At 42.2% G+C, this 22,947-nt stretch overlaps 1 protein-coding gene across 3 annotated transcripts in view; it reads right to left on the minus strand.

Moving 5' to 3' along the window:
* SLC16A12 (solute carrier family 16 member 12) overlaps positions 1-22,947 on the minus strand; it is a 35,073-nt gene that overhangs the window by 10,526 nt on the left and 1,600 nt on the right. For 2 of the 3 annotated variants that reach the window (XM_076338728.1, XM_076338727.1), the window contains exon 2: positions 859-1,079. In XM_076338728.1, coding sequence (XP_076194843.1) covers positions 859-968 — 110 coding nt within the window. In that variant the 5' untranslated portion in view covers positions 969-1,079. Of the gene's footprint in view, positions 1-150; positions 342-858; positions 1,080-22,947 lie in introns of those variants that run through there. The other variant, XM_076338729.1, reaches the window with a different exon arrangement.

The following is a 22,947-nucleotide window of genomic DNA, read 5'->3' on the forward strand; positions in this document are numbered from 1 at the left end:
TTTCTTTTAAAAGAAATGTAAAATTTAGGTAGGAAACACTGTATTTACATTATACTGACTGTCCAACAAGACACTGTCTCAGTGTTCCTCACTTACCCGGGTGCCTATCTCTCTGCTTAATATAGCTTAAATGTCCATGTTCACACTCACCAGGCTCCTGTGTCTCCAGTCGACATCAAAGTCGCCCAACAGCAGCTGTGGAAGCCATCTCACCCCAGATGTATACATTATGTTTATGCAAGGCAGCAGTCTATTCCTGTTCTTTCTATTTTTGAGAAAATATGTTCTGCATATTTCGGATACCAGAAGGGTATAGAGTGGGGCCTCCTCTCTAGGGCACGGACCTTCTCAGGCAGGATGGTACCTGAAATGCTTGCAGTAGGAGAAGGGGGTATTTACAGGTTTCTCAGACTCAGGAGCCAAGCAAATCCACTGGGACTAGCAAAAATGAGCACGGCTGTGGGGTCAGAGGGACACAGCGGACCCCAAGAGACCCTACATGATTCCTCCCTCCCCAACCAAGCCACCACAGCCTGAAATAACACTGCCTGCCCGAGGCTTTGATTCTGCAAAAAATCAAGGAGAGGGTGTTGAGAAAGAGAGAGCAGCTGTCAGAGGAGGCGAGACTAAAACCAGAGGGCTCATAATCCCTCAGCCGTCCCCACAGCCTTCGGGATTTCAGGAAGCCTTTAAAAACGTAGCAGGAGAGAGGTTTGTAGCTAGCCAGAATAACCCCTGCAGCTGTGGGACATCAGGGGAGATCCTAAATCCTCTTGCTAAGGGGGGGGGGGAAAAAAAAAAAAAAAAAAGGGGGTAATGCCACAGACAGGTCAGAAAGACAAGAAGCAGCCCCTTTACCTCGTCACGGCCCTGGTACAGATAGTGACAAGGAAGCAGCCGGCAACGATCATCCACCCCCAGCCTCCGTCGGGAGGGCCGGCGTGCCGGGCCCGCCGCGGCGAGGCCATGGCGCAGGCTGGGGCGATTCCTCCCTCCTCCCCGCCTCAGTGGCAGGGGCCGACTCCGGCCGGCTCGCCGAGCGCGGGCCAGGGCTGCCTGGCACATGGGTTACTGGCCATCTGAAGGGAGAGAAAAAACAGGCAGAGAGGGAATCAGGGTACATCGCACATGCTGTAACCTGCACGGCTGGGCTAGGACGTACTGCTTCGGCTTTATTGCATAAAAGCGAGGGTTTTCTTTCAAACGCAGTTTCTGAAAATCTGTTGGAAGCAAGAGTGCCATCAGAATTTGGCCCCGTGTCTGGTATCACTTATTTCAGGGTAATTTGCCCAGCAGTTACATCCTAGCACATGATACCCTTTTCCCCACAAATGTCACAGCACATACATGTAAGTCACATACTTTACTAGTGCCAGTCACTGCCGCTCATTTACCTTCAGTGGGCTCCCCCCGCTCACACCAGTCCCTGGCCTGAATTGTATTTTCAATTGCAGTCTCCACTCAAAGTAGCTATTCTTCCTCGTACACAATTTAGTGCAAAATTTTTGTTTGAGGGAATACAGTTTTCACCTTTGTATGAAAAGGGAATATTCACTGCAAAATCAGAGCAGAGCTGATGATGAAATGACCTCCTGTTCTCACAAGCCAAACCCTAGATGAAGGCTGTAATCAGGCAGGACACAGCGACTTCATTTTCTGAGCATGGACAATTCACTGAAGGTTAGAGCTAGCCTGTCCCCCTCTTCCATCCACTCAAATCAATGTAGTGTCTGCATCCAGGCCATCACACGGGCTCTAAATGCACACTGAGTGCTGCAGGACACTGCAGGAGACCAAATGACACCCACTGGACCCTAGATGGGTAACTGAGTCGTGTGTTGGGAGTAGCTTTGCTAATGCCGTGGGCGTGACCAGCAGCACAGGACCAACAGCCCTTAGTCCTTTCTGCATCAGTGACCACATGGCAGGGCTAGACCGAGGGACCCGAGACACCCCGTTTCGCTCAGTGCAGGAACACGCGGTGCTGGCTCTCAGTGCTGGGTTTCAGACCATGGTTTTGCCATCGCCAGCAGGCATCACCTGGATGAATCAGAGATTTATAAGACATAAGCAAACTATCTGGGATGTCTTTCCGTTTTGCTTGGAGAGAAACTTCAAATAGCTTCTACATCACCTAATATGACAGATGCCGAATATGCAACATTCCCACTGACAAGAACCACAGGCTTCCCAGGAAGCGTTACCTGTTACAGCATGTAAGAGGGCTGCAGAGCTACTCAAAAGGGCAACTCAAGAAAGCAGCCACATGGCTAATAATGTACCTTCTCAGTCCTTGAAGCTGCTCAGCCAGGTGATGCCCAAGGCTTGGCTCTGCAAAGCCCAGCACTCCCTGACCCAAACCAGCAAGGCACCCCAGAGCCAACCCTAAATATCACCACAGGTGAACCTTTGAGAAGTATTCATCAGCTGTCTCCCCTGAGATATCAGAAGGTGCATCTCAAAACCATTACAAAATTATTTCAAGAAAACATATACACATTGCCAAACTTAAAGGTGAACAAAGTAGGAGAAAACAGGAATGACAAAACAAACAAAACCCGCAACACATTGAAAGCTTAGCTGAATTCCTACTAGGCTGTAAATAATACCCTGTAACAACACTGTACAAGAGCATCAGTGGACTCTTTTTAAAAAGGTTTGGTTGTCTTCTGATTTAAAAAGGATAAGAAGCATTATCCTAATCTACCTGCTTGGCTTTCAAAGCCCAAGAATTGGAGCTGATCATACAGGGCACGATCAAGCCCTATATACCAACACAACTCAGCCCATAAATGTTAAAAACAGAAAAACCAAGTGCAATTTTCAAAGTCAGGGGTTAAGTCCAAAAGCCAGTGGCTGTGCTGTCGTATGAGGCACCTGAACTGCCACGGGAAGCGAACAGCAAAGAGAACCATTCGTAACCTCACAACAAAATGTGTGCTTGTCAACGCTTTTGAGCGGTGATTTACGGTAACCATGTTTGAAACAATATCCTTGAAAAATATCAGTGAATAAAAATATCCACAAAAGATGCCAAAACTATATTATACTGCCATCCAGTTACACAAGCTAAAAAAGGTACCATTAAATATCTGTCGCTGGTCATTGTGTATTCCTCAACCACCATTTATTTTTGCCTCTGTGCTAGTCAGCCTGTTAGCTATCACGCATTTTACTTTAGGCCAAAAATGCTGTATACTATTTGGAAAGAAAAATTACTGTCCTATTTTCTCTCTTTGTATAATAGGCTTTGCTAATATTTATTTATAAGTAAATATTTGTATAAAGCTTTCTAATGATTCAGAGCCCAAAGCAATGCCCACGATAAGCATTAGAACATGTACTAATGCTGTCTATTATTCTCTTCTCCTCCATTGTCAAACATCTGTTTCATTGTAAGTTAAATTATATTATAAAGTCTTTGCAAGGTCTGTGTTATATGGAGTCTAGCACAATAGGGGTCTTCACTGCAGCATGAAGTACTATTACAATATAACCCGCACTAATAAACTAGAAGAGAGCTCAGGTATGATAAAAAAAAAAATCTCTAATGACTTGCTTTGCTTGTCACTTCCGTGGCTCTTCGGAGAGATACACAGTGCTCTGCTCTGCCTGATCACGTAAATGCTTCACTCTTTGTATAAAAAATAGGCCACACCTCAAATGGGACATCTGACATAGCTATGGTTTGGATTGTATAGCAATGGTCATACCAGCTCACAAAGATCAAACACGGATTCACAGCTGGGGTTACAAGAGCTTTTGTAAGCAGCCAAAGCTGGTATTTCATGCACAGAGGCTCCTAAGTGAGTTTAAAGGGTCCCAGCTGGATGCAGTCTTTACAAGTTCATTCCTACAGCTGATTAGAAAACACACACAAAGCAAATGAGATCCAAATGAGTTTACGATTTCAAACCTTATCTTCAAGGTATTCAATTGCTAGGACTTATGTACATGAAAGATCAGTGAAAGCTCTGGAATGGACACCAGCAGTTTGCCTTTTCTGACACAGCTTTCTAATACACAGCAAAAAATGCCAATGCAGCTGACAGAGCTTTCTGAGCAGCCTCTGCAGGTGCCCAAATGACCCCAAGGACATCACCAGCCTCTTCACAAGCCTTGTGACATTTTGCTTGAAGTGTAAAGTTCAGTTTTTGACCTTACCTATTTGCTTCAGGACAAACATACAGCAGTACCAGTGTGTACCCGCACCCTCCTTCCCTCCTCACTATGTTATGAAACAAACTCTCTGACACAAACACAGAGAAATTGAGCTAATGCAGTAAAATAAGAAAGCACGTGTGTAGGCAAGTATAGCATTATTCACAAAATCTATGAGGGAGGCTGAAAATGCCTGCAGCCAAAAGTTAGTTAGAGGATGAGGGGCACATGATACAGAAGACACATCCATGGACTTGCCACTTGACACACACGTTCTGTATTTGCCTTCCAGCATGCACCGCTAATTTGTGAGCGGACCATACATCTCACGTGTTGAACCCATCCAGACGACAGACAATTTTGCAGGGTTTATGTTACATTTTGAGTAAGCTGACATGAACTAATGACCGGTTCTTTATTTTTAACTAATAGGGTCAATTATACATCCCTTTCTGTATAGTTCCAAGCAACAACTGTCTTATTAAATATGTGCAAATATTGGATCAACAAGTTATCTGATGGCTAAGGCAGTGGTTACACGATTCTTCACGATCTGGTCATTCACTGATCCAGCATCAAGCAGTACAATTTGATGCAAACCACCACCACATCCCCGTCTACTTCAATGGAAAACAAAATCCAACACTTTGGGTGTCTGCGTCTAACCTAGCCACAAAAAAAAAAGCTGATATCCAATCTAGTATGAAGCCAGAGTGGCACAAAGAGATCATATCCCGATTTGGCAATAAAGTCTCCCGTTACATCATCCTGCCAAATTCATGTAAACAAGCAGAACAAGTACCAGTGCTTTGTACCACGTGGCCACCACACTTTGCATCTAACACTAAGGGCCTCAAAGGTGGATTTATTGTGTTATTGCAAGTTTAATATGTTCAAATGCCTGGATGACTGAATAGCCCATAAGAATCCATGACAGCCACCTGAATTAACTGGGCACTGATAAAGTTCAGATTATCTTGCTCAAGGGTTTCACTGGCAATCACAAGTAATACCGTTTGGTGGAGTTTGCATAAGCACATGATACATCACAGAGAGATGCTGAGCAATTCAGATGTACCTCTGCAGCACTTTTGCAGAGTCTTGGCAAGGCAGGGCTTCTTATTTTGGATCTGAGCAGTATCTTTCACTGCCCCTTCTGGAGGGATGAAGATTTCATTTCAAGTTCTGATTATTAAGGGTGGAGGAGGAAGTTCCAGGAATACCAGAAGGGATAACAGTAACCCTTCAATAAGCAGAAATATACACAAAATCTTTCAGAGGAGTCAACAATCTCCACATACAGAGCCCTAACTAATTTTAATGCACATACAGCGATAGCTGGGTGCCAGGACCTCAACCTAGATCTCTGGCCCAACTTCCCAGGCAAGCTTCAGATCAGGTCTGAGACCCTAGTTAGCATTTTAGCTGTACGTTAACGTACTTGGGAAGAATTTGATGACCTATCAGGATAAGCAAACATAGATTAGGCATTTGGTTACATGGTCACTTGCTGGTACTTTCACAGAACTCTGCCTGCCAACATACACACGAACAGCAAACATTTAATGAGGTTACAAGCAACCCAAACCAACCATATTATAAGAAATGCCTGGCAAACATAGAAATAGGCCACCCAACCTCCCCATAGTAGGATCAGTGCAAACCTCACCTCCTTGACTTCACGCTCGCTTCAGGGAGTACTATACCTGTCATAGCCACTGAACTAAGAGGTAAATTAAATAACTACCTTTCTTGTTGCTGCACATGTCTAATAAACACTTATTATGGCATCCTGGCAATTTTATTCTGAGGTTAGAAAACTTCATTTGCTTACACCCTGGTGCTGTTTTCTAATTACCCATATTGTGGGTAATACAGATTGTGGACTCTGCAAATGAAGTTGAACGGGCAGAAAGCACATACTTAGTCTGAGCAACCATGTCCTCCCCTTCCCAGCCCTACCTTGTTTTGCTCTCATGTTGCATCTTTTTCTTAACCTTTCTGGTGCAGGATAAGACTCTTACTGCATATCTGCTCCACCTTTAGCACTGTAAGGCCTGATCCCCACTGGCAGCACTGGTTGCTATTATAGCGCATCTCAGACATGCATAAAAGTTCCTGCTGCTTGAGACGGCTAAAGGAAAGCAGGGTTGAAAGAAAAGCTCACGAAAGAGCTCTGCACTTTGCAACCTTTGCTAGATAATTTTCACTCAAGCATTAAGTAAATGTGCTTTGCCATGAGTTCAGAGAAGATGTAAGTGGGGTGAAGGTGGCAACAAATTCTGCTGATCCCTAAGAAAGCCTCAGTTACCCAGCGTGCCCTGACAGTTCACTAAACAGTGACTCTGTTCCCAAAGTTAATACATTAGGTCTAATTTGGCAGGATAAATAAGCTATCAGTTACTTCAGCAGCTGTTTTTGAGAACCCTGGAAAGAAAACAACTGCTCCTGAGAGCATCTCCCTTACTCGGTCTGCTCAGCCAGCAGAAAGGAGTGGGTGAGGTTACTAAAAAGGCACTACTATAACCTTGCACCTCATCACGAGGTCCCTTTTGCCAGGGAAAGGAGCACAGAAATCCACGGCAGCCTAGCAACTGGCCGGCACAGCGACAGGAGCCACTGACCTTTTAAAACACGGCACGCAGCCAGCAAAGCACTCGCTGCCCCCTCCGTCTGCCCCTCCTTCCACCGTAAAGATTTTCTTCTTTAAATAAATTGATTCGATAATAATATCCCAACAGTGTGAAGTGAAGACGTGAAGCATTTGCATGACAAAGGACAGAGGAATAGCAGGTACAGTCACACCATCCTGCCCGGGGAGCAGGGGGGTTGCTTTTTTCCTACCTTGTTCAGCTGCTCCATTTTCAGCGTTGATGTACCTGGGCAGGTCCATCATCTCAAGAAATGCTACCTCACCTGCCAAACAGTTTGGATGCTTTCTGTAAATACTCTGTTTGTAGAAGGATATGGGTTCAGCCAGAGGAACAGGCACAAGGTCAGGTTTGTATCACAGCTGCCCCACGGCAGGAGCATGCAGCCCCCGGACCATACTGGGGGTCTCAGCCCGCTACTTTCTGCTTCTTCGCATTATCCTGCCTACACAAAATTAAAATGGCTGCGCATTAAGATGCCTTTGCAATTTCTTTCAGAACTGTATGGAAGGATTTTGTGCAGTTTATCCCAAAGGAGCTGGCACAAATACGTATATCAGCATAAATAAGCACAGGATCCCACACTTACTTTTACCTGTTTGATAACACAGAGATGCACATGAGAGAAGAATGAAAAGGAGACTTATCTAGAATTTTCTTTCTGGATCAGTGTAAGATACATAAAACCACATAAACCGTACGTGCCATTTGTTACCTTCACAGCGATGATGAGCTGGACAAGGCCTGAGAAACTTGTGACAGTCTTTGTGTCCAGAATGCCAGGACACACTCCCAGAACAGGTTCATTCGCGCCAATGAATTTAAACCCTCTTTTTCTTGTGAACAACAACGTACACAGCTTTCAAAGTCACTTTGAGAACATTTGTGCAGATGAATCTTATGAAGAACAAGTATAAAGCAGCTTAAGCATAGCTGGAGAAAATTCATTAATGCTTAGAGTGAAAGGCAACGGAATTGCATATATTTGCTACATTTACCACCCTATGCACCTAGCTCTAGGGCAGTCTTAATATTTTCCTATATTTACCCTATTCATGTAGCTCTAGGACAGGTCTACTGCCTTTCTTTTCTTCACCTTAAGATTGTACCAAGCATTACTTATTTGCAGTCATTTGCTACATTCATTCATGTTAGCCTCTTGCTTTAATACTCTTGCTTTCTGTTCCCTTTTCTGACTGCTGCATCTTTAACATCAACAAAAAAAACCTAAATCAAAAAAACAGAAGACAGCAACTACGAATAAAAGAGAATAAAAAGGGCACAGAATGAGTAGCAAAGGATAGACGAAGTGGAGAGAGAGAGAGAAAGAAAAACATTAGATAACAAAGAGAATCATTGTATGTGCTATGTGACAGTGGATCATAAGAAATGTATAAGATAAAATTTTTAATGTGTTTTGAAAGAGTTAATTTTTTAGGTCTTGAAGGATCAAGGATAACCTTATCTGTAACAATCTGCAGTACAGAAATGAGCTTAAACCAAGTAGCAGGTTAAAGGGAAGACAGAAAACTGGCAGAATACTGATTACCAATGAATAGCCAATTACCTTCTTGTCACAGGTTTCTCTAATTCCACAATGTCAGGGATCTCCCTTCCCCACTGACCAGTGTCCTCCCCAGAGGCTTGCTAGCCCCTTCACTCATTTCCTACATCTCATCAAATACAGTAGAGCACGTGTAAGTGGGACGCAGTATTTGATATGAGCAGAGAAGACACCAACAGCTGCAGAAGCTTCTATCAACTGGATTATCAAGAAATGGCACTTTTTCAGCCTCCTTTTGCTCCCTTCCCCCAGCAATTGCATACCATGGTAGGCACTATAGTCAGCAGTCTGGCAGGCGGCTAAATTCCAAGTTGTTCTTAAATACACAGGAAGCAAAGGCTCTTTAATTCTGTACAGCTCTTGGGATTCAAAGACTATTTCTAATCTATTTTTTCCAATAAAGAGCTGTCCCATTCTGCACCCTGGGTTAGCTATTTAACTGGAAAAGTACAGCTTGTTTTGATTTCAGTAGAGGCTATTTATCAAGAGCTGTATGATTATGACTTTGACTTGTTTAAAAACAACCCAAGAGGTCCTTTCCAACCCTATGTTCCTAAATAAAAATAACTCCACTGAGCATCTTAAGGCTGCTACTCTATATCCTCAGCTTTCTCCTCTGCTTAAAGATGTCTCTGTCCAGCCTCTACCTAAAACCAAAGTTTATGCTTTTCTGAGAAGATTGGCAGGTTGGTTGGTCCACTGAAATTTTCCTTCTGCAAGCCAGTATGCCTGAGGATTATGCACATCTTATAAGCGGGACACACATTCAGCTTCTCAGATCTCCATGAATTCAGTACCTCTCCAGCACTGTTACAAATGGTTAACAACAAGAACCACTTACCTGAAAGTTCATTTAAGGAATTGTACCAGAACCAAAGTAAAAAACAAACAAACAAAAATTTACAAACAAATAAACAACAAACAACCTGACTTTTAATTGCTGTCACAGCACTAACATAAGCAGCATATTAAGACAGATTGCAATAACTTTTTCCAGTTTTTTATCTATAATATACCTGCATAAATCTGGATGGTTTACTCTGCAGATCTTTAACCTCTTTTATACTTTTAAGAAGGGGTTTCCCTATGATACAAAATAAGAGCGACATTAATAACCTATTTGTATTCTAGTAGTACTTTGGGACTTCTAAGCAGAGAGCGGGTGTCACAGTGCTAGGCATCATACAAATACCTAATAAAACTTGCCCACCATCCAAAACGTATCAAGATAGAGAAGACAACTCTTATTGAGAGCCCAGCGTATTCACTCCCATCGCTACGCTGAGCAGCAAATGTTCTTCATTCGTTTGCTTCAGTTCGTGCGTATGAGGGAGGGAGATGGCTGTTGAAGAGGACAGACTGAACAGAGCATAGAGGCGGGAACAGGAGAAGCAATGTGGAAACCAAAGGGATGTTAAACAGCTGGTAGAGAAGGGAGGTGCCAGAGAGGGGCACAGGTGAGTGGGGTGGCGCAAAAGAGGGGCAGGAGTTGAGGAAACTCCCTTCTACCCAAGAGCAAAAATACTCCGAGCAGAAACATGAAAAAGATGGTAAAAGTAAAGGTTGTAGAACGGCACAACATCCATTAGTCGCTCCCCCACCAAGAAGCGTGTTGCTGGGAAAGGAAGAGCCACGCTGGCCTCCCACAACGGTTGCTTTGCAACACTGGCTCCTTAATTTGTCAAATTTGCCAGAAATTGCTAAACCAAATGGCATGGCTAGAGCCCCAGCAGAAATAGTGACTGTCTGCTGCGTTGGTAGCACTCAGATGAAAAATGTAATGTGAACTTCCCTTTCCTCTGGAAACTATTGTATGGGGCTAACAAAAACAACAGCCTGACAGAAGGGGTCTACAGCAAAGGGTTAAGCAAATTATAACTAAAACCTTTTGACCCTTTAACATAGTTTCTGGCTAGGTTAGTCCTTAAATAATGCAGGTTAACTACAGAGGGTAAAAAAAAAAAAGATACAAAGGAATATTTTTGTAAGAAAACCCCTTTGCACAGAAAGCTTGACTTCAGCCTACTTAACCCCACCTGGAAATGTGCATTTTTGATCGACATTCTGAAAGGTTTTTAAACTAACAAGCACAGTGCTCACCATTTCACTTTTCACTGTGATGAAAATAACAGAGGGCTCAACTACTTTCCTTGACTACACGGCTGTTACCGAAATCCGAGCTGAGCCCGTCAGCGTGCACACCCTTAGCAAGGCTGTGGTCATGCATGTTCCATCAAACGCGTATTTTCTCCCTGAAAGGAGAATGCTACTAATTGACTAACTGATAGCCAACAGCCACGCTGCTGGGGGCGGGGGCATGGTACCATCACTGTCTCCATTTTAGCATCCTCTTTCCCCTTACTGCAAATAAATGAGAATAGCCAAAAATCGTTACCAAAAAATCAGAAAACCTTCTGGGGAGGAAACGATCAGTCTCTGCTGTCCAATAACTGCAATTATACAACAAGACTTCAAGACAATGTTTTGGAATTTTTGGTGTTGCGGGGTTGCTGATGACATATCGGTATATATTGAGAGCATAGGATAATGTCAGAATTGTCTGATGCTTATTGTTTTTCTAGTATCTCTACATTTTTAAATATTTCTACATTTTCCTAGTATTTCTAATATTTATTTCTAGTAATTATTTTTAACACATGGTGGGTAGGCAACAGTTGTGGAAGGTTTGTTTGTTTACAGAGCTACCTATATGTTTATTGATTTATCATTACATTGCATTTATCTGTTACTTTTGAGATTTATGATGTATCATTAACGATGACGGGACATTTTGTCAATCAATTCTCATTTATGGTTAAACTTGCGTATGTGATAGTCCAATCATTTTCTGAATCATCAGGTGCTTAATAATATCCCATTATATCCTTAAAGAAACGTTAACATACAACCATAGTTGTTTGGAAATGCTGAAAAGGTCTTTATTCAAAGTGGTCTTCAGCTGACACTTTTCCTACATCTGGTATATTAGTTTTTCCATCTTCAGGAAAATCTTGCCCTGAGAAAGAATACCACTGCAAAGCTGCCATGGAACATGTGGGAGTAGGACATTTATTCTTAGACCGTGACACAGTCAGTCTGTGGAAAACACTACTCCTCCCCTTCTTTTACAGATTCTGCACCCCAGGTTCTACTTTGGTGATAAGGATACAAAAACCAACCTCTCTTAGGTTAGCTGGAGATGACCTGGCAAAGGAGATACCAAGCAAATGCTCTTCTGATCCCTCCAGAGAAAATTAGGATGTTAGCAGGCCCCCCAGGAGTGCTCAGGCACCAACAGTGCGGCCGTGCCTGGATAAAACCGAGGGGCTGACGACTACGGGCACACGTCTTCCTGCACACACCTGGAAGTGCCAAAGGCCACCCAAAAGCTGTGGTTGCTGCCAGCTTTTATGTCTCGTCTCTGATAAGAAATCCATGCAGATGGACACTGGTTCCAGCATACATCGCCGGCGGGGCGTCACAGCCTGGGGAAGTGCTGGCAACCCTTCTGCGGTGTCCTGGGAGAGCTGCCACCCGGACGCTCCTCGGCAGAGGGGAAGCCAGGAAAGCTGGAGGCAGGACCATGGGAAACTGATATGTCCTCACCTAGAAATCTCAGTGATGTACTTACAGAAAACGCACTTGTACTTTGAGCGCTTTCGCAGTTGTCATCTTTTCAGCCCTTCCGTTTACGGAAAAGCCTTATTCAAGTTATGCAAAACTAATTTGGTTTATAATGTCCTTGAGGTTCCGGGGTGGGTTTTAGTAAAATGAGGAACTGCACTTAAACAAGAGACATCTTTTTCCCCTGTTCTTGAAGTATTCAGAGCCTGAGTAGCATTGTTGGGTTTTTAACAATTCACACGGAAAAATACTTTTCACTGTTAATTTTCAAGATGTGAATCTTACACAAGTGCTTTCTAAAGGGAAAGGAGATGACTATTTTAGAAAACAAATTCTGTACCTACAGAACAAGCTATCCAGAAAATTGCCTCTATTTATCTGGTGTTCTAAGGCTGCTGTTAGCGTCAATTCATCATCTTTTCCTTCAATATGCAAGATTTGTTTGCAAAAACTAATCAGGCATGAAAAGGCAAGGCAGGTTATTTCCTTTCATTCACGCAAGCTTATGTTCTGAAACAAAGCTATTAGGATACCTAATGCCATATGTGCTCTTCTAACGGACAATACACACCGTATGATAGCAAACTGTCACTGTGACCATTATTTTTCTTGGGAGGTTTTCAGCTGAAACCTTGAACTCTGTAAAATTAAGATAGCCCTACTATCATTTCAAAGCCACTATTAATTTTCCCTTTAATAATGATATTATATAATTATTGTATAGACAATGGTGCATTAATATAATCCCCAGCAGGAACAGAAGAAAAATCTCTAAATACTGGAAAGACAACAGTTTAAGACAAAAACCAGGACGTCTGCTGTTTCCCGAAACAGGCTTCCAACAGCAACTACTGATGAATGTTGCTTTACAGGGTTAGGTATTTCTGAGAAGTCATTGCACAGATCACACTTGCTCTATTAAAAAAAGCATAATATGTTATATATCTATAAAAATAATATAGCCACAGGTACATACCAATGAAGACATCTCTGTACAAGAAGGCTTATATGTGTGTCACTGCACACAAACTTCAGAAAATAACAACAGGGAAGCTACTAAGCTGGGAAGGAAACATCAAATACTAAAATGAAAGACAAGGAAACAGATGGAGGTCAAGAGGAAAAACTCAGCATGCCATAAAAAAACCCACCTCTGATCAGGAAGAACGTATTTGAGAGCATGCACATCATGAAAACATGCATCTACTCACAAGTAACAGTTTTCTCTTAGTGAAATCACACACTGAAAGTTAACAAACAACCGACAAGTCTTGGGCAGATCAGCACATTCTTCTTGCTCAGTCTTCCATTCAGCCTCACCGAGACATCCATATTTCAACTACATCCTTGCTTAACAGCTTACCTTAGCTTTTTAGGGAATCTTTAAAGCTTCGAGAAAAGTGCCTCAAGTTCCCTCTGCTGAGTGAATACTGGTGCAGCTGCTTGATTACATCATTTTCAGGAACGATCAGCAGGAACTTTCCATGCTACTTAAGGGTGTACTTCTGCTAATTAGTATTGCAGCCCAGAAATACAGCGTCTCAATTTTATGTTAAAGAATATTTCACTCCATAGAGAATGTTTTGGTTTTGGTAAGTGAAACATGGGGAAAAAAAAAAAATCTACCTGGCCTATTAAGTAAGTTTTACCTTTGCTCTCCAGATTTCTGGCTATTTTAATTTTTTAAAAGTTAATTTCCATTTTCATTTTCTCTGGTGTTCCCATACAGCTCCTCAGCTTGTATCTTCTCAGCTCCATAGACACAGAGAACTGTCAGCAAGCAGAATATTACAGTAAGTGTTCAAACCTGCCTATGCTCACATTTAAGGAATGGAGATGTAATTGGGGAGAATGCTTGAAAAAATAGCTGACCGCAATAAGCATGGGATTAGCTTAACTCATAAAAAGCATGAGACCAAAGACTCTGTAGCGAAGGACCCAAGGGTGCCTCTGGCAGGAAAACTAACCTGTAAGTAGGGAGGGCAGAAATTTTACAGAAGAGAAGTTTGAGTTACATTAGGAGTAATGAGACAGTACATAGAAAAACAGGATACAACTTTCCCCAGATTGTATCATGTTTGTCTTTTCTCTTCAACAGCTACACTGAAAAGGCAGATAGCTATAAAAGAAAGTGGAAGAGAGCCCATATGGAGCTGCAAGACAAGATGTTAGGGAGTCATCTTGTCAAATGTTAGACAGCAATGATAAGAGAGCTCATAAAAGGTGAAATTTTAAAGGACTGGAAAAGGCAAAAAAAAGAGAGAAAGAGACTGATGCTATCTAAGGAAAAAAAACCTAGAAATTTAGCTAAGAACTGGTCATACAAGAATTGATAAAAATGTTCCATCTCTTCTTCCTACTAAACCCAGTCCTAGCTACAGCAGCTGAGAGCAGCAGAGCATTTACAACCACAGAACCAGCCCGGCCTGCCAAATCTCCTGTAAAACACCTAAACATTCCTACCAGCAAACTCTCAAATGGAAACACTTCAGGAGCACACCATGCAGGCTCTGCAGCTTCGTGTGATCCTACAGACCAACTGCAGGCCATTTATCACAGCATCTTGAACCACTGCATCAGAAAGTTTATAAAAACAAACACCTGGATAAGAAATTCAGGAAAAGATTGAAAGCCTATACTTATTTCTACAGCCTAGTACCATGCTCCCAAAGGAGTTACGAGAAAGTTAAAAAAAAAAAGTAGTCCTGGCTTCCTCTCTCTTAGTTTCCTTACTGATATTACTGGTCGAGGAGCCATCGTGAAGAAATGCATTTGCTAGCTGTTCAGATTGGACAGTCATCTGAGTGTCATTTGGTCAAAGTCTCACCACATGTCAATTTGGGAACCAAAAACCAAGAGACTTAAGAAGGACTCAACAGTTATCCTCTTATCCTGTTATGCCAGCCAACCTTGTAATTGTCCCTTAACTAGATCCCATTATCAATAATCCTTTTAGTGGGATCAGTTTCACTTTAAACAGCTTATTACATGGATGACAAAAGAAGCAAAAATAACTCAAGAATTATCAGAAACAAAAATTATGTCTAAAACCAATGTTCATGTCTTGATACACAGAGGATGATATTCCTTAAAATCTTCTCTAGGTGAAATTAAGTTTTTTTCATGAAAGAGAACAGTCCCTAGTGATTTTTTTCAAGAACATCTTCCATTTACAATGGAAATTCGCACCATCTAAGGAATAAACTATAACTATTATGATAGCATTATTTAAATTGCATCTTGTGAATTACCTGAAAGAGGAACCTGGAGTACCCCAAAAAACAGTTGTTACGGGTGAACCAACAGTTCCCTGTAAGTTCATCGACACCATAATAACAAAAGGATAATCTTGATCTCACATTAAAACTGATAAACAAAAATTAAGGTCAAATTAAATCAGTATCTCTTTCTCAGCTAAGAGATCTCTCGCTGAGAGAAGTTTCCATTTCCAGTTAAGTAAGACCTGTGTAAGTTGGTAACCTGAAAAATACCTGAAAGATGGTGCTAGTAATGTCTGCCTATGACCTTCCTGAACAAAGCTCTGTTGCACGCTCCAAATCCTGCATCGTTAGATCACTTTTCTTCTTGAGCAGGCATTTCACATTAGGGCAGGTTGCATTTGATAAATTTTCAACTACTACAACCTTCCAAATTCACCTGAAGAAAAAAAAAAAAATCCCAACCAACTTTTAATCAGTCCTCAAGTGCCAGCTGATTTCCTTTTCCTCCTTCACAGCCACCCTAAAACACACTCCACTTGTTTCACACATTATCCTGCCTGTCACCACCCTCACATCCTCTGGGGTTTTTTTCCATTTTTGCCCCACCCAGTTTTTATTTAGCACTTCAGTGCCAACTGCATAGTCCTCCCCTGTCAGGAGACATTGATACGTCGACAACATCATTTACATGCTTGCTGTATTCTCTAGGAGCAATAAAACTAACTTTTTTAATTTTCAAGGAGTTTGTCCAAGGAGTAGCTTCGCGTACCAGGTTTTCACAACTGTCCCCCGAGATTTACCTTCTCATTTGAATAAAAGTAAAAGAGTGAAGTTGCCTACTAAAGGAGTCCTCTGCAAAACACCTCTGCTGATAGGCCTGAGCTGCCCATGCAAGAGCTCTTATTTGAAGTATTTTGTTATCCCATCCTTTCTGGCAAACAAGCAGAACTTGGAAACTCTGACAAGTGTCATTTTACCATCAGTCATGCGTGGGCTGTTTCTATGTAGCGTGCACCATAAGCAAAAGGCAGAATTACGTCATGGAGGTTGCAACTGCCCGCAGATCACTCTCCACTCCATCAACTTCATTAAGAATAAACTAGCTGTGGGGGATAATTCTATTTATTCTTTCCAACTTGCTACTCCATCAGGCTAAATTAAACGGACACTGATAGAATGAGCTCTGACCACAAACGAGAAAGAGATGAAACACCGGCTTCATGAAGAGCAGAGGATGGTGGATCAGGCAGGGGATGAGTCACAGTTCATCCTAAATTTCCCGTTCTCTTGCGCTGCCTTGCTCTACTGCCCTACATGCTCTGCATCTGGATCCCTAAGCAAACCAAAATGGTAACTGTTCAAAGCTTGGGATCTGTGCTGTGCACCACTGAGCTAAAGAACGAGCTATAGAAATAACAGTGTGTGTTTCCACAGAGAGCCGGCTCTGGCTGGGACGCACAGGGTTGTCTCTGCTACAAAGCTTTTTTGCCCTGCCAATTTGCATTGCAGCCACATGTCAATTGGCAAAAATGAAAATGAAATTTGACCAATTTAATTGTTCTCCAATTACATCCTGTTTTGACTGCTGAGATTTTCACATATTTAGGGTGGAAGCCAGGTCCTTCGATACATAATGACACAAATTGCGTATTTTTGCTGAGATTTTGAGGGCCCTTTGTGATCAGCTGTGATGCCGCATTCAGTACATTCTTCATCCAATGCCAATTTCTCTGCTGTCATCAAGCTGTATTTTATGGCAGCTGCATTTCCCAAATTAAATACTTGGGGCACTTTTAATACAAAATATCAGACGCACAGAGAAATAGTCTGAACTGTTTTAGATGAGGAAACAGAAAATATTAATTCTATACTTAATAATGAAAACAGCTTTTTATACAAAAAGCCCCAGATGCTACTGGAGCACAGCACTAATATCGCTCAAGTGGAGAAATTACCTGGTCTTTGTTCTTAACTCAGCGCCTTCGAGAGGGGAAGTGCTGCTCCTCTCAGCTGGCTCTTCTTGCTCAGCTGATTTCCATTTCAATATTCTTTCTGCCCACAGGAGGACTTTTTTCAGTCCCTTCAAAAGAGGCACTTTTGCTTGCTACTGCTGGTATCATGCTATAGCTGCCCCAAGGACCATTCAGACTAAATAAATAAAGAAGCACTATTAAAGAAGTTTAGCAAAGAGAGAAAAAGGGAGTCAACAGGCAGAGGGCACTTTATGAAGAAGCTTCCCAAATGCCTGTTGCCTTTATCCAAAACAAGTGGTGTTGGTTTGTTAGATTAAACAGGTCAGATAGTGTAACTTTCAAGCTTTTATGGAAGAAAGTATAATCTAAGGGGATATTCACATGAAAGCAGGGTTGCCAACAGATACAGTGAATAGGGAGAGAACTCTCCAGGAACACGTTGCAACACAGGACATGATCATGGTGAGAAGAGATGGGCAGCAGTTTGTTATCCAAACTGACGGGATCTCATCTGGAAGGCTGCAATGCTTAAAAAAAAAGAACGTGAACTACCAGAAACATTTCTTTCTCTAAAAAATGAAAAGCTGCTTCTAATGAAAAGTGTAACAACATCAGCACATTCAAATGGGAAAATAACATCAAATCGATTCCTTAAGCACCAACTCAAAACATTAGGTTACAAATTCAGAAGTTAGTCCCTATGATGAAAAAGGCAGTCCCTACGCTCCCACCAAGTTCAGTGCTGCAACGCATTTTAAAACCAACTGTGGATATTTATTGAACATTGACACTGAGCCACGCCTGTATAGGCAAGGCTCAGTGTGACGCCCCTGGCCCAGGGAATGTCAACCTCAATAGCTGAGAGACTGGATGCAGCATTTCACTGGCAGAAAGGTGAAACTGGCACTTGCCTTGAAAGTGGAACCATTTTGGTTTTGACTTCTTATTTCAGCTCTTCCTTTCCCTGTTCTTTTAGTGACTTATGGGGAAATAAAGGTGATGAGCTTGAAGGGCTGATTACAGGGGCCTCCGAAGGAAAGGAACAGACACAAAGCCAAGAAATTACCAATCCAAATACCCTGGTACCTCGGGGAAAGCATACGAGTAACGCATGTGATTTCATGTGGGATCACATAGTCCATCGCAGTATCAGCAAATGAAGACTGAGCAGAGAGGAGCTGGGACAGTGACCACAGACAAGCAGCGCACAGCCCTGCACTACCAGCTTCTCAACTGTGCACCAACCGGCAGGTTGTCTGAACAAGCTCCAAACACTCCTCTGTTGAAGGAGCTTGACATTGTCAAACACGACAACTTGACAGGATAAGCCCTAAAATGGGCAGGAGGAGGAGGTATTTGCCTATGTCAATGGACTAAATTAAGAATTTTTGTGTGGTCTTCAAGAAGCTCCCAAAGCTGGCCAAGTTTAAGATGCGTGTACAATAAACACTCTAAGGCATGACTTATTAAGTACTGTAACAGCCCCAAAACCACTGTGGCCAGCAGGAAAACCATTTGAATCAGGAGGGACGCATTAATTAAGAAACTCAAGAGCACCATAGACTGAGAAACCCCTAGAGAGGCAGGGAAAAGATCCCACTTCCCACATTTGCATTTCACATCTGGGAAATGAGTCATCACATCCACATTGGGAGAAATCCAGAAACTGCAGGAAGGAAGGAAGGAAGGAATCTTTGAATTAAAAAAAAAGTGAAAGACAGGAGACTGTTTCCGTCTTGAACAAAGGGAGAGAAAGAGGTCAGCACTGTCCTGCTGAGGACTGAGGATGAGGAGTTAAATTCCCAACTTCAAAACTACTTTCAGGTCCTATTCAGAAAAGGGGATGCAGGAGTTTGGTGGTTGTTAGCTGAAACATCTTCTCAGTTTCTGTACTCAAAACTTGCCTCTAGGATCTTCTGCAGTGGCTGGGAAACACCTTTCATTTTTGAAATATCCAAAGACAATGTTTTCTCCTTTATTTGTCTCCTATCTGGAACTTTGCAATCAAGAACTGAAATTTCTTTTACCATATTTTCATCTGCACTCTTACTTAATGCTTAAAATGAATTCAAGAGAAGCTTCCAAACATTAGGTACACCGTTACCCCAGAAGAAACTGAGTATAAATGGCGTGTGTAGGCAAGGACACTGGCAAACTGAGACAGCTGAGGAATCCCAGAAGTTTGGTCACGTCTCTTGGCAAGCTATGGGTATCATTTTGATAGCATCACCAAGTGTCAAGACCAGAAGAGACATTTCTTTTGACAAGCACAGGCCAGCTCTCATCTAGGACAAGGAAAATTTATAATTCCCAGTCCCTCCCAGGCCACACAAAAAACTTGGAGAGTTGGAAAGAAAAGGGTGGCAAATTAGTTCTCCATAAATAACCTACCAGTGAGTTAAAAGAACAATAATGCACATTATAACTAAATAGCCACATATGGCCTAGGGCTGCACATTACCATTATTTCTGGACGCCGTTATGAAGACTCTCTGGCAGCAACTAATGTATTTACCATTCAAAAAGCATTCAAGGACAATATTCCTTAGAAACTTAATAGATTCTTGTGACAACCAGAACAGTTAAAGAAAATAATGTTTAATAGTAAAAGGAGCACAGTTTATCTCAGATGTATTGTTTTTACATTAGTTTTAACTCTATTAACTCAAATAGCATTACCCAACTTACACTTTGCATCAACTTGCAAACCTGTTTCCTGGTGCATACCAGTGTGGAGGTACATCCACAACATAGACCAGACATACAACACATATAAAAAAGACAGTTGCTTCATTCTTCTCCGTTGTTTACGTAACACTCCAAGACAGCATTCACACCAAAGCCCAGAAAATCATCTTACAATAAAACATCAGAAAAGGAGAAAGGAGACCGACAATCCTTCAGTGAAAACAGGTAACATTGCCTAAAAGCAAACACTAAAGACTACTCGATTTACTGCCTTCCCGCTTCATTATCCCATCAAATGAAACAAGCAGAAACTAATACATATGACACGTAAAATAAACAACAACAAAAAGTGCAGCTTCATTTGTTTTAAGTCCCAAGGAAAAGCAGCAAGAATATCCTGCTTCGTGGATAACCTGCAATTCTCCAACACTGAACTGCAGCTGAGAAACAACTATTCAATGGCTTTTGTATTGTATGCAAAGTAACCGATAGAGTTTTACTAATGAAGACTAAGCTCATCCCAACTCACTAAAAATATATTGTCTCATTCCCTCAAGCCAGTTCCACAGTTCCCAGCTGCCACAGGCTCTGGGGAATTAGTCTGCCACAAATTGCTGGTTAATCTTACCACTGAATAAGTTACCTTGCTGCCGAAGCGATGATCTGTTGCCTCAGGGGCCTGCACAGCTTAAAATGCTGCAGAGACAAAAGTGATGGATTTTGTCTTTACAGTGAAAGGAAAGACACTGTATGTGCCTCCTGGCTATACCTGCATTCTGTGGGATCCTGATCTGTACTACCACGATGTCTATGACCGTGCCAGACAGGTGTCATCTGAGCAGCTGGGCATACAGCACCATCCTGCTCTCTGGTACTGAAAACGGAGAATGCTTCTTCCGAAAGCAGAAGGATGAGGGACCTTAACTCCAAAGATTTTGTACTCAGAAGATCATGGCTTGCCCTGCATGTAGTTACATCCAGCATCCTACAAGCCTAAGAGAGACAAGGAGACAATCTAGAAAAAGACAGTCTCCATCCAGAGCAGGTGAACCGTTATATAGTCCTATTGGCAACAGCTCTCCAAGTGCAGGCAGCTTCCAGAGAAGAAAACAAAACTATCTTTGCAGTTCAATAAGCCGAACAGAAAACACCTTCGTTTTCAGTGAAGAAAAATTGAGTGATTAGCCTGGATGTCTCTGATTTTGGTTTTAAAGGATTGCACCTTTCCAAATCTCTCCATACCACAGGCTGGGAGCCTACCGCCTTCAGGCAAGCTGTAGCTTGCAGTTTTACTGCTCACAGACACATCAATATATGTCAATTAATACAGGCAACAATATAGCGTATGAAAGATGTATTTGGCTCTCATAAGGCTGCTGGCAAGAAACCCCTTTCCTCTTAGAAAGAATGGATAAAAATGAAGGCTTTTTTAAAATCTGCTTTTTTAAACCTACATGAGACTCTCAGAAGATAATCCAGATCGCAGTTGTAGTGACCCACCGCAGGACAAACAGTAAAGGTAACATATTTTTCTTATCTCTAATACAGTTTCTTGGCTTAGGTTAGAAGAAAAAAAAAAATCTATGATTTTTCTCTGTTGAATGAAGACTGTAATAGCAAGTAATTACTCCTTCGAGTTCTGTGAACAAGAAAGTGTACCATCATTCTCTGAATACGCACACATACTACACAGAAGTTGATGTGCTGAAAGTGTTTTCTTACTGGCTACAATAGGATCATGACAGAGAAACAAAGTGTCTAAAGTAAGAATGAGAACAAGTCCTAAAACAATGCACAATAGCATCAATGCTCTCCAGACTGAAATAAGTTATAGCAGATTATAGAAAGCTTACACTCCACTGACTTTTTGGTCTCACCATACCAATTAAAACACCGCTATTCGCCTAATCACTTCTGCCATTCAGAATTTAACAGCAGGTCTACGCTACATTCAAAAGTATATTTAACATTATATGTACATGTAAAAGAGTAAATTGCGTGCAGGTGACAATTATGCTCTCTAGGATTAGAGGCACCCTCTTAGGGGTGGTTTAATCTTCCCTTTTAGAATTTTAGGCATCCACCTATCCAGCTGAATATAATCTGATTAATAAAACTCATACCCTTACGATGCCTAGGTCTATTTTCCAGAAAAACAGGCTTTTGAAACCCTCATACTGCAAGAGCGAACAGTATAGGAAATGTATCCTGAAGTTACACAAACACATAGCTATACATCACAAAAGTAAAATCATTAGGCAAAAACTCAGAATTACAGCAGAAATACAGAATCAGTTCTTCGTGCATACAGCTAACAGCTACGTTTTCCAAGCAACTGCCATAACCACATGTCATCTACTACCGACCACAATTTGATAAGCAGTTACTTCTTGCAGCAGCAGCAATGCCGGCAGAAACAGCCCTTACCTCCTGCTCCCTGCCACACGATCCCTCCTCCCAGGCCACCTTCTCAGCCCTGACACAGCAGCCACACAGTCGGACAGATTAGAGTTAAAAGTAATCGATAACCAAAGAAGAAAAGGCGCTTTTGAACCCACGGCAGTTCCCCGATGCGGTTCACCACCAGCCCCACAAATGGTCGTGCTAGTACAGCTCAGAGGGTGGCAGGGGGCTGCTTACGCAAGCACCGTTCTCTAAGGAAACGCATGCCAAGTTTCTCCCTGAGGAAGCAATTGTGTTTGCACTAAAACATCTGAAAAATCTTCCCCCCCTGTGCCCAGTCCGTAGGATCTTGGCCTGGGAATACAGATCTGGAAGGGATCCCTGGGGGTCTCCTAGTCCCCTTCCTCGCAGTCGCGGGCAAGAACCAACCCAGCAAATCCAATCAGTCAGAAGATCTGCCGCAGGGAGCCACTGGTTAGGTAAACGAAATACAGCTTGAAGCTGAAGTGAACGTGCAAGCTGGGGGAAAAGAAGGTTCCTAAGGCTTCTGCCCTTTACATATCGGTTAAATCAATTCTGATACAGCTTTGTAAAATTAAGTTACGCACTGTGCTATATTGTCTTTCATCGTCACTTTCCAACTTGAGTTTAAGGCAAAAGTT

This window comes from Aptenodytes patagonicus, chromosome 5 (genome assembly GCF_965638725.1).
Source record: "Aptenodytes patagonicus chromosome 5, bAptPat1.pri.cur, whole genome shotgun sequence".
Classification (NCBI taxonomy): Eukaryota; Metazoa; Chordata; class Aves; order Sphenisciformes; family Spheniscidae; genus Aptenodytes; species Aptenodytes patagonicus.